This window comes from Apteryx rowi, unplaced genomic scaffold (assembly GCF_003343035.1).
Source record: "Apteryx rowi isolate R43461 unplaced genomic scaffold, aptRow1 scaffold_29, whole genome shotgun sequence".
Lineage (NCBI taxonomy): Eukaryota > Metazoa > Chordata > Aves > Apterygiformes > Apterygidae > Apteryx > Apteryx rowi.
The window spans coordinates 2,573,542-2,590,871 of NW_020449307.1; the positions used below are offsets into that span (position 1 = coordinate 2,573,542).

The 17,330-nt window shown below is 38.3% G+C and overlaps 1 protein-coding gene across 1 annotated transcript in view; it reads right to left on the reverse strand.

Moving 5' to 3' along the window:
* The window catches only part of PTPRN2 (protein tyrosine phosphatase, receptor type N2), a 506,489-nt gene extending 499,701 nt beyond the window's left edge, over window positions 1-6,788 (reverse strand). Inside the window, 2 exon segments of the mRNA XM_026069273.1 lie at window positions 130-243; window positions 6,599-6,788. Of these exon segments, the coding sequence (XP_025925058.1) occupies window positions 130-243; window positions 6,599-6,788 (304 nt within the window).
* Between the last annotated feature and the right edge of the window lie 10,542 nt (window positions 6,789-17,330).

The window sequence follows — 17,330 nt, forward strand, 5'->3', positions numbered from 1 at the left end:
AGGCCTGAAACATGGTGCGTTCCAAAACTTCTGAAGATGTCACCTCAGAAGGAGTGCAAAATAACTCCATTCCCCAATACCACCCACCCTCACTCCACTGACCAGTTTCAAATACCATTTTTACTGTACCTCTGTGTGAGAGCTTCTCTAGAATGATCCTTAGGTGCTGAAGAACCGGGGGTGAAATATCGTATTTATATATGTCTATTACTGGCACTCGCTGACATCTCCCAAATATTCCATCTGCAGAAGAGAAAAAAGAAAAGGAAAAATATACTTCTCATTTTCTGAGGGGAAGAAATGCATGATGAGATGCGCATTTGCAATGTATCCTAATTATTTACTGCAGGAACCTTTTAAAMCACACTTTAAAAAGTTGTCAAAGGACTACTGAAGTCAGGAGGCAGGGTATTTTCTATCAAAATAAATACTGGAGGAATATTAGGTGGGAGAAGATTCTATTGTATAAGTTATGAGTGTAGTTTATTTTATAAAGTAATTTCAGGCTTCTGGCTTCCAAACCTTTTGATGTAAGACGCCTTTACTGACAATTCAGCAGGAAAAAAATTAATGTTCAGAGCCTACTATGTTGCAGATGAAAAGCACAGCATCCAGAAATATAAATATTATTTTGCAGAAACTATGAGGATTTGCTGAAATATTTTTAATGCAGGAGCTGCGTGTGAGGCATTGGTAAATGAGAGTGGAATCTGTAATGGCTAGCAAAGGCTCATTTCAAGCAGCACCCTCTAATGAATGCAATAAAAGAAAGCTGCTCGCAGAACAATGAGATATTAATGTGGCCTAATTTATTTAGCTCCATTCCATTTGTCTAAAATGACAGACTCTTCTCATCAATGTCTTTTCAAATCACACCTTCTAATTAATTTAGCTTCTTATTAGTCTTTATTTAGAGAATTGTTCATTTTGAGACAAGCTTCCTGTGTATGTGTGAGAGGAACAGGGAGTTCAAACATTCAAATTACCTTTCTCTCTTTCATACAAAAGACTAATTCAGAGCCTAGGTGCTTCACGGACAATCTGACCATCTGCAATTCTAGGCCTCCGAGAAAGCAAGTGGTTTCATTTATTGTTCAAAACAGTTCTGCTCTATATAGTGATCCAAAGGAAGCAATTTAAATGCAACAAGTTTAATTAGCAAAATATTCTACTACAGTACTAGTTTTAACACAGTAATTACTTCTGCTCTGATATTATCTCTATGCTCAAAAGGGGTAGCTACATCAGATTAGCAGAAAAAAACATTAAGTATTAATTTGCAAATGTCCATTACTTTCTGTGCTACTTCACAGAGCTAAAAGACTGCAAATGGAAACTACTGGTCCAGCTGTTCACCAAACGCAAATAATGGCATAAAAGAAAATAAACCAATCCAGGATGCAGGAAATAAAAGGCACTATTAGGCTTCACTGTTAAATACGAATACTCCATTGAAATTAGCCAACTTTTGTTTCCTGTGCCTTTCCAACCCTCCTGTCACTTTAGTAACTGTCAGATGAAGTTAATCCAAATTAAAAATTTACCTTTCAGTCTAATTTTGTTATTGGAAACTATTTTTAATTTAGAAATCTCATTAACAGATCTTGTTTTGTTATTCTGCCTTATAATGTATAAAGCAGTGTTCCAGCAGATTAAAACATTCTGGTTCGAATATTCATCTCTGTTGAAAAACCTCTTGAAGTTGGAAATAAGCAAAGCATTTAAATATCAGTCACTTGTCAATGGATGGAGAACAGGAATAAATAAGGTCCTGGTTCAGAAAGGAACAGAAGAACATTTCAGTGTTTAAGAATAGAGTTGTTCAAAATGAACCTAGACTTGAACTAACTGGCTCTATTTTGAAATACAACCGTTACTGGCTATGAATAATTAGGACAGAATCTATGGTTCTTTACATAATTAATATTCCATGATTCTTTTTAAATAATGTATCTTAAAAATAATCATAATCTTATTTTAGACTCCAGAAAAGATTCAAACCGCAGTGCAATTTAAACTTTTTCATAATGCTTTAAATATCCTTTAAGGACATCTCAATGGACATAAAAGCTATTTCATCCACAAACTCTAAAAAGGGCCTAACTCTCTTTTTTTCTAAAAGGGCAACCTTTAACCTACTGCCTTTGAACACCGGAAAAACTCTTTAAATCCTAAAATTAGTGATTAGCACGTGAATCTGAGCTGAGTTATGCAACCTATCTGAAAACACAGGGATTGCTTAGGGAGAAACTGCAAATTATTTTGGCTTTGGTACTTGAAATACAGACATCAGACCCTTTGCAAAGGGGGCAGTTGCAAACAGCATTTCTGCTAAATGCGGTGCGAGGGGAGCTGGGAAGGGGTAGTGTGCCCCAAGGAGCAGCTGGCAAGGAGCAGCTCTAAAATACAGAGGGTCTTTATAGGGGGAGCTGTGCAAATAGTAGATTTCTTAGTTCAGTTCACTTATTTAAAAAAAAAGTGGGAAATTTCTTATTTTTTTCTGTTTGGGTTTTTGTGTTTGTTTGCAGGGTTTCTATGCAAGATCGAACACCTAAAAAATTAATCTCAGGTTGACTCAAACATTTAATTTTCAGGTTACCTTTTAATTAAACATTTTTAAAATTAGGTAATTTGTGCAAAAAAGAGAGGGGGGGAGCCATTTTGCAACAAAATGTTTGTAAAAGTTCCCCCTCTTTTTTCTCTCAAAAAATCTATTTGGCAAATGTGGCCCAAATTCCTAGATAGCTTTGGTCCGGCGCAAACCTCATTTTCACTTAAATCAAAACTAATGTTTAAAATCTGCCCAGCTTAGCCTGCAATACCCTATTTGAAAGACTATGATCTTTCCAGGGTGTCAACATGAGGTGCATCTTTCCAGAGCAGCTGCACCCACCTCGGGCCAGGGCGACGCGGGTGCTCGGGTGCGCTGGTGGCAGAGCACCCTCTAGTGCACCCACTTGACCTGCAACACCTCCAACGAGCGGAGCAGGGCCAATTACACAAACCCGTCAGGAAGCAAAAATAAAAACGTAAAAACTTCCAGAGGTAAATTTTACAGAACATGTCATACGGCGGAGGAAGCTCAAAGCATGAATGATGATTTAATAACAGCAATCCAAGGAAAAGCACTGCAGGCTTATAACTGTTAAGAGTGTGCTCCTACTGAACTTTGATTAAAATTGTGTTCTGAGAAAGAGCGTGATATCCGAAAGACATCTGCTCTTTACATACCCCCAGAATGAGGGAAGGCTGAGACAACCGATCAATATACACATATGGTTGCTATTAAAGTGCTATCATTTGCTAATCATTACCACGAAGTAGTATCTGAGATTTCCATAGTAATATCTTATAAATTATACTTAGACCTGGAAACATCTGCATTAACAGCATGGTAATGTTGACTTTTAGATGGCTTCTACATTTGTTTCCGAAGAAGAGACTAAAAGAGAAAAATAGTATATCCAAGGAGACAGTAAGATGATTTTTTATGTATTTAGCTATTTTGCTAATATATGTAATGCTTGAGAAGGAATACAAAGATAAATTCTTAAGAGCCACTGTTTAAAGCTTGAATGTCGACAAATATGTGCTAGCAAGTTAGATGCTAAGATTAAAAAACACACACTTAACCTAATCCAGGTGTCCAATAAGATCTCAAATAATGGCAGATGAACCTCTTTTATTAGACACGGCACCCTGGGGCAAGGTGTGCCTATTTACACTGAGTATCTATCAGTTTCTATTAAAAAAATACAGCTGATATATTAAACAGTGAGCAAGCCAAAACAGAAGTTCTGGAAGGATGATTTTTGAGGAAGGGTCAGAAGAAAATGGAAAAACCCCATACTAATTCATTATTATTAGCCTGCTTGTGATGAATTAGTGGATATTTATCATATAACTATCTACTGAGGAAGGAAATACTATGCTGCATTCAGGACTAATGTCTAGGTATTGAATTATGCAAAAGGAGAGCCAGAAAAAACATAGTCTGAAATACAGTTTTGAAAAGCTTATTGTGTCAACATGTTTCAGTCACAATAAGCTAAACAGGCATCACATACTCAGCAGGTACTAAAAAATCTTTGGAAACATATACCTTGAAGGCAAGACTATTTGTGGAGAGCCGATTTATTCAATTCATTTTAAGTAGGATCTCCTACAAAAAAAAAGTGTATAATAAACCTTGCTTGGAAAGAGAAAAAAAATGCCATCTTGGCATCACCAAGTATGGCTGATCTTCTGCAAATTAAAACTAAGTTAGATGCACACAAGATTTTGCAGTTTTGAATAATACCAGCAAAAAAGATCAAGGTCTTGTTGGGTGTATTTTGCTGCTGGGCAAAGCTAAGAGCACAGTAGAGGTACTGGAGCTTGTCTGCAGGCCGACAGAAGCCTGATAGATGGGAATTAAAAGATTGCATTCTGCAGTAATTAATTATTTAGATCCACATGCAGTGAAACTTGCACATGGCGCTGACAAGTGACCTTTGCGAGGGAGCCTCCAAGCAGAGGCTTTCAAGTGCCCATTTCTTCAGCTCTTCAACCTTCCTGCAGCTGTCTGCAAGGAAGTCATGTGCCAGACCGTGACAGCATTCGCGTGCATAGGTTGACCAACACTTTGGCTTTCTTACCCTAATTCTCTGACAACTGTTAAAAAAATGTAAAGCAGAGCTTTGTATAAAATGTGAAGGTTTGCCCCATATTGTAGGCATTGTATTTTGCTCCTGTGCTGTAACACAAACAAGAAAATCCATGGATCCAGCAATACGTCAAATTGTGCCTGTTGGCACCTTTGACCATCTTATTTCTGCTCCCGTAGTTAATCGAAGAACTTACTCTAATGCCCCTGCACAGTTTCAAACAGGCATCATTTCTCAGTAAATTAACCTTCTGAAAAAAAAGATTGTTTATTCTCATTTAATATGGACTTGACTTTGTTCTCCTTGCCCCAACTTATCGTTTTAAGAGCCATAAGGTCCAAGAGTAGTCCAGGACTAATAGGAAGGCCAAGGCTTGATGTATTATGACCGAGGTTAGAACCTGAGTTGCCTACTGGAAAGATTAAATCATTTTCCAGTGGGAAGCAAAACATCTGCATCTTGAAAGCCTCACGATACTGGACTTTAAGGTCAGAGATGTTAAATGTTTTAGGAAATATGCAGGAGATGATTGTTAACATCTGTTACTTTTCTCTCCCTGCTATTTCTCTCCGCTAAAGTGCTTGTTTACAAAATCCTTTTAATAAAGACACCTATACCAGTTTCTTGAAGAACACATTAAGTTGCATGCTGGGAGGCTTTTATATCAGAAGGCATAGCCCACAAATCTACATTCAACATTTACAAGTAAGCTCTTCAGCAAACAATATATTTTTAATATGGAATTTATTAAAAAAGCTTTGTTCAAAATGTATACCTCTAGTTTTAAATTCCCTTTAGAAGCAAGGTACCCCACATAGAGATAAAGCAACAGTGGGTCCTACAGCATCATTTCTCATGAAATATTTTGAAAATATTGCTCTAATGCTTTCAAACAGCAAACGCTTGCAAGTCTCGCTGCAGCAGTCCTTCAGAAGAGCTGCTGCTCGCAACCGCGGTTAACTGCACCGCGAACCTGCCGCGCTCCGCGGAGAACGCCGACCTCCCAGGAGGCAAGCGCTCCCCCTTCAGCTTTTAAAACTGTTTTACCATTCTGCTTTGCTTATCTATGTGCAGCCTCAGTAGGCCTTGGTTATTTCCATTTCGGAGCAGTAATAGTGGCATCTAGTGGACAGTTTCATGCTCAGGGATCTGTCCTGGAGCGCATGCTCTTCAGCTTCTAATGTACTGCTTGCAGATGCGTTTGATTTCATGTGGATAGCACAGCTCTCCAGGTACACCCAGCCTCAACCTTCACTATGCTAATGGCTGAAAGACATGTGGAAGTGTTTAATGCAGTTATTTAAAACTAAGGAATACAATAAAAAGTAAAATATTTCATGTAGCTAAGATATTTGGTTTTTAGGATCAATGCATTATTCAGACAGCAAGCAAGGTGCATATTTTGCAAGGTGTCAAAGAATATGTGGTGGCAATCTGCTTTTGCTGTTGTGTCAGGCATAATATATTGCAATAAAGCAAGTTCTCAATCATAAATAAAACAAGTATAATTCTTGGAGATGTGTGGTGTCAATTTAAAAGAAATACTGCAGAAAGCGGGAAAACAGGAACGTAAAGAGTTCTAAACTTGAAAAATTTGTATTTACCCAAGAAAAAAAATACCATAGAGTGGATATTCCTACAGATATTTCAGTAAATGCACTCTTCCTAAGCAACTAAAAGACAAAAGTACCTTATAAATTCCCCTAAATGCCAGACCACCTAACAGTCCTCTGAGAGGGCTCTAACAAGATTTAATGCCTTTCCTCCCCTCTTTGGACACAAACGTTTAAGGATAAATGTGTATGGCCAGTCTGTTTCCAACCAAAAAAAAAAAAACCCACCAAACCCAGAAATAAAATCTGAAAATATTTCTGATCATTGAAAAAATTGGACAGCATCTTAGTGCTCACGTTCAAAGATAAAAGTCCATATGCACCAGAGCAGTAGTTAGCGCTTGTGCAAACGCCGCGGCAGGGCTGGGATTCACAAAGCTCTGGAGCACGCACAGGCAGCAGGCGAGCGAATAGCTCTTCTGGGGTGCAAAGCCCCCTTGTACGGCCCAAGGAGCAAGTCGTGCAGGAGCTCTGGTCTTCCTTCCCCAGAGCAAGCTACGACCCTCGGCAATATCCTTCTGGGAATCATGTTCCTGTGCTAACCTGCTCGTTTTCACTGGTGGCTTGTTCAGTCCCAAAATATTATGCACACTTTCACTTGAGAGCTTTCTGAGGTTACAACAGAAATATGTAAACTGGACAGAAAGTAAAGAAAAAACCTGTGATCTTTAAGGAGTACAGCAAAAGGAGAGAGGAAAGGATCACAAGGAAGCTAGCGGCAGTTTAACAAAGCAAGAGCAGAGCAGGCTTGGTGTGAAAAGAAGTGCTGTCCCCTTCTAAACACCTCCCCTAAGTTAAGTTTTTTGACTAAGAGTATGAGATGCCCAGATTTAAATGCCTACTTTCTGCGATTCAGAGCACATAAATGAAGTTCAGTCTCCAGGTCCTATGCAGGCATCCCAGCCACACACATAATGGCCACTCCTCGGTGGAAAAGGACAGGAGGGACTTTAAGGACAGGACAAGGTAGGGATGAAAAGAAGGCAAGTTTAAATCTTTTGCTACTGGAGCTAAGGTTCCACTTTGAATTACTTAACATTTCTTAGACTGAACTTAAATTTCCCACATTCTAGGTAAATATATGGACTGTAAGCTATGGTTTTTGACACTGTGATTAGGGCAAGAGGGAAAGGTAGAGCAGTGACTTGAATCAACTTCATCCACTTTCAGGTGACTGCTGCAGTCCCTGTGCCACTGACTCCATCTTCCGCTGCTTTGGATCAGAATCCAACCCAGACTTGAGGATGCCCTTGAGAAAAATACCCCAGAGGCTCTAATTGTAATATATTAAAAGGACTTTCTAAGAAAAATTACATGTTCAATGTAAACTATGCTGCCTTTAAAAAAAAAAGTGCTTACAATCAAAATTATCCAAACAGCATCTCCTTATTTTTGACAGTAAGGGAAGAAAGATTCAAACATATAGATCCTCCTCCAAGAGGAAAGATATTTGAAATTCAAGTATAAGTCCTATACGTAGGCCTACAATAAAGCGATCTCATTTTATTTAGCATATTTAGACACCGGACTGCAAGATTAACATGTACATTTCTACCTTACATTGCTATCTCATTGGAGAGAAATCTGAGACATCAACCCTTCCCAAATCTAGAAAAAGCTATTTTTTTTCTGGGAGAAAATCATCATAGTGTGCTAAATTCTGACCTTATCATTACCAGAAAGATAAGGATAAACTGGAGAAATTCAGAGAAAAAAGAAAGGAGGTAGCCACATAGATATTTAAACATTGAACTGATTCTTCATGAGAAAAGATTGAAAGTATGTGCAATCTAACTTCAGTTTAATCTGAAGAGAGACAGGAAAATGGTTAATACAGTTTTGTGTTTGCCACCTTGAAAAAGGGATGTATTATTTATGACATTATTGGGAGAAATGGAATGAAATGACAAAAATGAACAAATAGTCTGAATCAGAACAAGTTTCCTTGCAGGGAGAAACTATTTTGAAGCTGTTGAATAGCCTCYTGGAAGAGTAATGGCATTCCCATTGCTCAGACTGTTTCAAATTAAGCCAGACAGAGCAATGGAGAATGAAGAAACATGAACAATTCTTCTCTACTCAATATGCATTTATGAACAGAGGTCATTGGAGGGACTATGAATTTATGGAAGCAATGAGATGCAAATATACTAATGCTTATTTATGCACACTAATTTTCCAAGTGTCACTGAGATGTACTTCAGTCACTTCAAGGATCCCCATTACATTTTTGGTTGGTGCCAAGAACCACTTTGGTGCTGGCAATGTCTCCACTGTGTGATCAGACTGTAGCTACTCTTGCGTCTRTATTCCCAAGGCAGAAATAACTCTGCAAGGAAACATGTTCAACAAAATGAATTTCTGCATTAATTTTCATTTTCTATTAAAAACAAAGTAGTGAAAGGTTTAACTTGTGATGCATGTGTGCCAAGAACTTATATTTGAAGAGTTAGTTAATACAGGTTTGCAGGAGATAGTGTTCTCATGAAAATTGGATTTATAACTATACTATTCATATTCATTACATGCAGCATCTAATTGTTAGAGCAAACCTAGGTTATTTCTGACCTTTGCCTCACTTGCAGCTTTTTAGATCTTTACAGAAAAATAACTACTGAGGCAACAGCTTACTTTTGTAATCTGGACTACTCAATTTATTCCTAAATGGCATTAAGCACAGGTATGCATGAAATTATAGTAACAAACATCCCCATCTTGTTGTCTCATTGCAAAGTATTACAAAAATTACAGAAAATTATGTTATGCCAATCTGAACACACCAGCAGAAATTCTACAGGCAGCCCTTTTTGAAGGGGAGGGGACAACATTATAAAGTAGGGAAAACTTCATCTAGTGCTGCACCCTGTGGACTTATTAAAAAAGCTGGAGCTACCATAGGAATTTCTGCACCATGCTCTAGTACGAAGTATGAGCAGGGCTATATTAGTGTGCCACGTCAGCCTCTGGCAGCTTCCCCACAGACGCAGGAACAGCTGAAACCTGGCCTTAAACTTTGACGGGGGATGCTAACAGCTTCTGCTGAGCAGTCTGGATAGCACGAAAAATCTGAGTATGTTCAAACAAACTGTGCTTTACAATAGCTAAAGAGCTAAATAGGAACACGTGCTGGAAGCTGCGTCCAGAAGAGCTATTTCTATCGCATGGAATTACAGGTCTGGGTGCAGGCGTCCCCCCACGACGTGCCGCAGCCGGAGCACCACCACAGCTTTGCTACCGGCAGGCGGGCGAAGGGAGCGAGGCATCGCGGTGCTCCTGCCCTCGGCCCAGGGCTCAGCGCGTCGGCTGAGACAAAACCAGGGCGAAAGCACGCATGCAGCCTGCAGGTATATGAACACAACAGCAGTGAGCTGGAAGAGGGAAGTGATGTCATTGCGTATGTGGTATGGATGAGGTCAGTATGGGAATACAGAATTTGGGTGTTCACACTTTAAAGTGAATGATAAATTTGGAAAGGACCCTGAGAGAAGCAAAAAAGATTATCTACAGGCTGGAAAAAGCCCTACGGTGAAATGCCTCATCCTGTGCAGACCTCTGCCTGGAGAATGGAGGATGATCTTTTGTCGCTGTAATTTTACTCACAGTTCGATGAAATGATATGGGAATGGAGATTGGGAATAGGAGCGGGAACAGTTTCAGAAGTATTTAATTCTCTGTGGTTTTGGGTATTGCAGTTCATAAGGTCTTTTAAGATTTGCAACATCTGAAATTATGGTCAGCACAGATCTGGAAAGCAAGAATTTTCTGATTTTGCAATGGGTGAAGAGACCACTAAATAAATGCGTGGGAAATATATAGTACCCAAATACTTCCTCTTTTATTCACAGAACACATAAAACTTACAGTACATATCTAACGCCCTGTACATTTGAGCATACTTAGAAATTGTCATGTGCTTTTTAAAATATTGTATGCAACTGAAAGCCATTATTAAACTTAAGTTCAGAGATAGAATTTAGGCTGCTCATAGCTTTAGATTTTCCTGCATTGTGAGTGATTAAGCACATAAGTTGTATACTCAGCATATATATGTCTTAAAAGAATACAGAGTATATCAGAATTTTGAACAAAGCATTCACACTGCAAAAGGAGGAAATACAGTTCTTCAAAAATGCAAAATAAAAAACCTTGAAAGCCAGGACTACAGGATCAGCAAAAAATCCCACACTGATAATTTTCACTAATGAGTGCCATATTGTATCTTTCTAAATTTCTCCCTCACATTTTATTGCTTATGAAGTGCCACACTCATGCCTGGGATAACAGACCTATGCAGAAAATCTGTCCTCTTCTTATATTTCAACTGAATGCTCTTTCAGGCAGCAACCATCACTTTCTAAAATATGTTTCCACAGAGCTAACAAAATGGACTGCAACTGGAAATAAGGAAAAATCCTGTACCCAAAATCTTTCATTCTGAAGCTTCTACTGGACTTTTGATATTAACAACACACATTCATAATAATATTATTGCTGAGCTTACTGCACTTACTAAATGGGTAACCATGCACCCACATCACTGCGCAAAGCCTATTTTTCTTAAGCATAGTACCTCAATTTCACTCTTTTGCCAGTGCCCTGCCATCCCCCAGTCTATGTAGCTTGCCGAGCCCGTGCTCCCTTTCCGGCCAACGGGAACGTTGCAAAGGCATAGCAGCGAGACGTCCATGACACGGACATCACCAAGGACCTCTCCAAATGCAAAAAGCTGTATGCCCACTAATGAAAGCAAAGAGATAAAACAACATTTTAAAAATGTAAGAAAGAGAGAAAAAAAACAATGAGAATCCTGATGCGGGAAAAGCTAACAATTTCTATTCCTAGCCATATTTTAGCTCTAATTTGCCAGTCGGCAAAATGCTTCTCTGACAAAATGTAATTTGAATATACCAAAACTAGAAATATTTCCACAGCATGTACAGATTTAAATAATTTTTGAGGTATCCAGACATTTTTGTTTAATCTACAATAGCATCAGCCAAAAGACATCAACCAAAATAGTCATCTTTTTTCCCTTAATTCAACTTCTGCATATTTAGTAACTGCAGTAATTTTGTTATGTATTTCATTTCTGTCTTTAGTATCACAGAGAAGAGGAGTCAGAAATAAGTATTAAAAATATTTGCCCCTATTTTCAGTGCTTATAAATGGACAATGTAGGCTTAGCCCATCCCATTTCTCTCACGTCTGGAGCATCACCCTTCCAAATAAAAACGTTCACCCTGAAGTCAAGAAAGGACAATCCAGAAAACAATCTGCAAATTTTAATAAATAGAAGATTTTAAAGGCTGTACTCTAAATCTTTTGTACAAACTTCATTTGCTGCAAAGTTCATATTCTTCCTAAACCACTGACTGCTGTCATATTTGGTGCAACTTGTTATGGGTGGAAAGATAAGCAGCAGGGCAGCAAAAAGAGGAGGTTTATCTATGGCAGCTAATCTCCTCAATCAACAGCACTCAGCTCTGCTTAACAGCCGTTGCCAAGGAACGGGGGCGAGCTTTTCTTATCGGCTTCATAATGTTTCATTGACTATTCAGACTAGAATAGAAAGCTGTGACACTCAGGGTTATAAGCAGCACAAAATGAAAATGGCATATTATGTGGTATGAAGAAGAGAAATCTTTTAGCCCTCACCTTATCTGGACAGTGATTGTTACGCCAAAAAAAAAAAAAAATCATCTATCATTTTCTGCTCTGCTTATTTTAATATCACAAAACAAACAGAAAAATATTTCTACATAAACAAGATTTTTTTTTTATGTTGTTGGCAGGTCCGCAGCAATTCACTGACATTACTGATACCTCTTATACAGAGAGCCAAGGGTTTCTCAGATCCCTATTACATTACTGGAAAGCAAGCGTTCAGTGGTTATTCTAAAGCTATTGCAAGCTGCTTCAGTGTATTGAAGGATGTCTTCTCACAGTAGGTGGGATATTCTTCAAACCTTGATAACCATGACCAGAATAAGACAATCTGTGCAGAGCTGACAACATTAAATTTCTTTAACAGCATTACTACTTCTTTCTCCTGTCTTCATCACTGCATAGATTCTGATTTTCAGTTCAAATATTGATGCCCTTCATGTACCAGAACAGGAGTAGCAAAATCTTGTTGTGCCTCCTCTGACTATGATTTTCAGGATAACCACCTATTTCTGAATGTACATTTACTGAAACTCAAATCTGGGCCCATCCAGAACCATGATGATTTGTAAAGTAATTGCATTTGCATGTTCTAATCAGCTTATCTTCACTACGATCATTACTTACCAAAGGAAGAGTGGTAAATAAATAAGAGCATATACTTAGACACATTCGTGGTATCACAGAACCTAATGTTATATTGCCCAAATTAGAAATTAAATTTGTTTACCTTTGTTCCATCCTAAAGCATGACTAATCATCCCACAGTCACAACATCCAGACAGCTATGACCCCTCAAAGTTTTGGCTTCGATATATTTATATATGCTTCGAAAATGGAAGGAATACCCTGCAATAAATTGTACACTCATGGAATTCTCTGTCTTTCACACAAAGTTCAGGTTTGGATTTAAGGCAAATATTTAGAAGCATTTGAGGTTGCAAGTACTTCTGAAGAACTTCATGCTACCCAGTCTCCTTTTGCACAAACTCCAATGTACTCAACTGCTGTTAAGCACACACCTACATTTAAACTCATTTCAAGTCTCACAGATGAAACTGGGAATATTTCCACACTTAAAAAATCGTTATGTGCTTAAACAATTGTCTCTACTGCAGCCTAAATATCCACTGGATGTCTTGTATTTCCATAAACTTAGAAAAAGCTGAAAAACTTAGAGCAGTTGCAAAATACTGCAATATTGTATCATACCTTTCAGGAAATGTTAAAGCTTTGCTGTAATATGGAGCCCATAGGATAGTAATACTATTACTGAGGCAGAAAGACACCTTTCTTTCTGTCCTTTCTTGGACATTGAACTTTCCTGTGCAGATGTGACATCCGAGTACTGACTGGACTTACACTGGAAGGTCTTATGTGATCATGATATAGCGTGAGATGACTACTGGCTTTCTTATATCTCAAATGGCTTGATGAAGTTTTTTCACAAAGACAGTTGTTGACCTTCTTTCAGTGAAAAACAACTGCCTTCTAAGACATACTCCCAAGACTGACCAGACTCTCACTGAAAAACACACAGTTTTATCTAGACAATGTGTTTAGATGACAGAGAAGGGTTATCAAATTTTCCACCTACTCATCTCCCTGCATTTTTCACCATTAATGAGAGCGGAGAAATTTTGAACAGAAAAAGTATTATTTCTAACAACAAATAAAGGTGATGTTTCTTTTCATCTCAAATGACCTGAGTATTAGTAAATGGCATGCTTGAACCCAATTCAGCCCACTTAGCCATACATGTGACTGGGCAGGTAAGTTATGGCTGTGGTTGCTACAAGTTTCCTCCAGAACCAATGAAGAGAGAGCGGCATGTGCTGAAGGCAATTTGGCTGAACTAAAATCTAAATCATCAGATCGAACGGATCTATGTCTTGGTATGAACAAGGTCACAAGGCTTTGATGAACAGAATAGCCATAACAAAAGAGCAAACTCTAAACAATCCATACATTCAACCGCAGCTGAACGTGTTACTATCAGTTTTCACCCCGCATGGCTTTTCAGCTAATGAGCACTAAGATGAAGCAGTACAACTATTTCAATTTGCTTGAGTAGGATAATAAAATAAGGTAAGAGATAGTTCAGAGAGGTGTCAAGATTTCTTCTATCACTCAAGTAAGTAAATTTGTACATCTGTTACTGATCTGAATGTCCCAATACAGTCCAAAAGAAAACAATTAAGAATAGGACCAAGGTTGATGTTCAAACATTTAGAGATTACAAATATCCATTTCAAGTAATTCATTTGGGTATCAAATGAAAAATTACAGTAATTATGTAGGACTTGTACTACTTTAACTGGAGTGTAGCAATACCAAAAGAATTCATATTTCCAAATCTGGTCCCTTTGGTACACTTCCATGAAGATATATAAACTGTAGAAAAAACTGGAAACATTGGTAAGAATATTGGCACTTTTTGTTCTTAGTGCTTCTTTGCTTTTTGCTCTGAGCTGGGGAAAGAAAATATCTTAGTCATAAAGAGGTGGCAAGGTTCACTAAAAGCAAATGATGGCATTGACTGGAACAGGCAGAATGTATTTAATCTTTTCATGTCAGAAGCAAATGCAGCCTGACATAAATGGGAGGCCTATGCAGCCACRACCACATCATATGATGTAGAAGCACGGTGGGTGACCATAGGACTAAAGTTTCAAATCCCATCAATAAGACTGCACCAGCTCTTGAGGACATGTACTGTGGTATTAAGATGAGTCCATCACCTGAAGTAAAGTCACTTCTTAAAATATTATTTCAAAGAAGCCAGCCAATTCTTCAGCAGTTTATCATGACTATCATACCTCAAAAATCCATTTAAATTTCTCTTCCAACAATGTATAATTGTTCTTTTACTCCTGTGAAATATTAGAAAGAGTGACATTATTTTTGAACATTCACATCAGTATCCCTAAGGGCCAAATTTTCAAAGTCAAGCACATACAGTTAAAAAGCAAAGGAATAAAAATATCAGATATGCACAGGTATGGAGATCCAAATTTTGCATGTACATAAAATCAGTCACACACACAGCATCACAGGCAAGTGCAGATACAGGAATCATTTCCTTAGTCTGATGCACAACCTGAGGAGGACTGCTGGGCCAAATGCAGTGCAGAGTTTACTGCTTCTGTTTTGACTTCTCTCCCATTAGGATTATTTTCCAAAACAGCAATTTTAAAATCTCTATCATGTTTTTTCAGTCCCTCTCATCTTATCTGTATCTTGGGTGGGATGAAGGGGGAAGGAAGTGACTGAATAGAAGCCAACTATGCTAAACTGACATTGGAGGGAAAAACTTGGAAAAAACCCTGAAGTTTTATTTTATATTAAGACACAGAACACAATCATGAGGACAGATCCTAGAATTTGGGTTTGTTTGAGTTTCTTTTGGAAGACTTGAAAACAGCAGGCTTTTCAGTAATGACAGAGAATATAGTTTCCTGTTCTGATGGAGAATAATGTGGATCCATCATTAGGCTTTGCTACTAGCAGTTCTAGTAGAACAATTAAAGTGTCCTTTTTTACATACAGGTAAAGCACTTATGCTAAGCTGCTTCCATATATTTAAAGTACTGATTTCAACAGCACTCTGGGTTTGGGTTTCCCTTTTTTTCTCTCTTTTTTTTTGCTAGAAGGCTTCAGAATAATTTCTACAAAACCAACATGGATCATCTTTAATTACTGCATTGCAACCATAGCTATTTAAAAACCCAGTCTCAGCAAAGTAGATGACAAACATTAATGAGCAGTAATGCACACATGGTATTGTAAATGAAAGGATAATGAAAGCAATTTATTTGAAAATTAAAATATGATTAAGAATGGCAGTCTGTACTAGGACCCAGATGCCTACAGAAAGCAACCAATGTGCAAGTAGACTCTCATTAATTTGAGAACCGTATGAAATTGCTTTCCTTTCTGTGACAGTTTTTAATATAAAGTAACTAACTTAACTAATAGACAGCGTGTATACTCTAGAAGCCACAAGACCTATGGAGACTTTTAGAAGAAGTGAAGAACACTAGAGGGAAACTCCCCAATGCATGAAACAAAATCAGAAACAAAGAAACAAACAATAAAACAACAAAAACCCGCCATTGGCACATTGCCCTCTACACCTACATCTTGGGCTTGGGATACCACATAAGCACTCAAGGATTTAAGAAAATACATGAAGTAGCAAGGAAAATGAACCACGTAAACGTGGTGAAACAATATCTGACAGTCCAGTTCAAAGCACTTTGTGAGCTGTCTCTAATTAGTCTTCACGGCACCTCAACAGCACAGGTATCACTAGTAAGGTGAAGAGTACAATTTTTAGCATTAGCAAAGTCAAACTGTAAAACTCTCAGGCCCGGATCCATACCCCCTAACTGCAGTTTTTATCAGCTAAATTAAGTCAGAAGCCTAAGGTTCTAGACAACAGAAAAAGAGAGAGAGGGGTACATCTAGAAGAGATTTCAAAATTTAGGTAGGATGAATGACCCTCTGCCAAAGCACCTCCGTACATTGACTCTGGAGCGCTGAACTGATAGACCCACGCGGCAGAGCCTGCGCTGAGCTCAGGGGACTCTAGAGCACCTCTCCGATGGCAGGAAATGTTCCCCTTCACATGCGTTCATGAGCCTGTCTGGGACCATGCACATACCTTTAGGACCTAAACTGCTTCCATCTGTACAGGGCAGGCTACTAGCCCAAGTCTCCATCAGTTCAAGGACCTCTGCACCTTGCTCCAAATCAGAGTATAAAGGTATCTTGAAAACTTGGATTAATGTTAGGCACTAAAATAAAAATGCCCTTTTTTCTTTTCTTCTTTTTTCTTTTCTTTTCTTTTCTTTTCTTTCCATGACAAACCACTAGACCATACGTCTTCAAGACCTACATATATGTCAGGATATACAAAAAGTCACTGAGAAAGGTTTCTCTCTCTCCTTTTTTTTAAATTCTTGAGAGGCCTGATTAAAAAGCAATGGCAAAAGATAGCTATGCTGAACAACGCTGAAGGCCGACATTGCCTTGCTGGTACGAAACCCTCCTGTTTTGTTCCATCTGCAGCAGGTCGGGGCAGGTATGTGTCCCTGCTGAGTCTGATTTCAGAAATTAAACACGGTCAGTTGGAGAGCCGCTCTCTGAGAAATAAAGTTCCTATTAGGACATATTTTCTGTCACAAAAATCCTGTTTATAAAAGTATGATCCTGAACCTAAGGTTGAACATACTACATTCAGCTGCAAAGAAAAACAGAATACTATACTACTATGAACAGGATTTAGTTTTTCATTTATTAAAATGCCTGTACAGTGTCCTCAAGCTATGTAGACTAAGGAAAATCAAGGAATGGAGGTTTAAAGTCTGACATTCACTTGTTCAAAGAATCAACTTAACTGAAA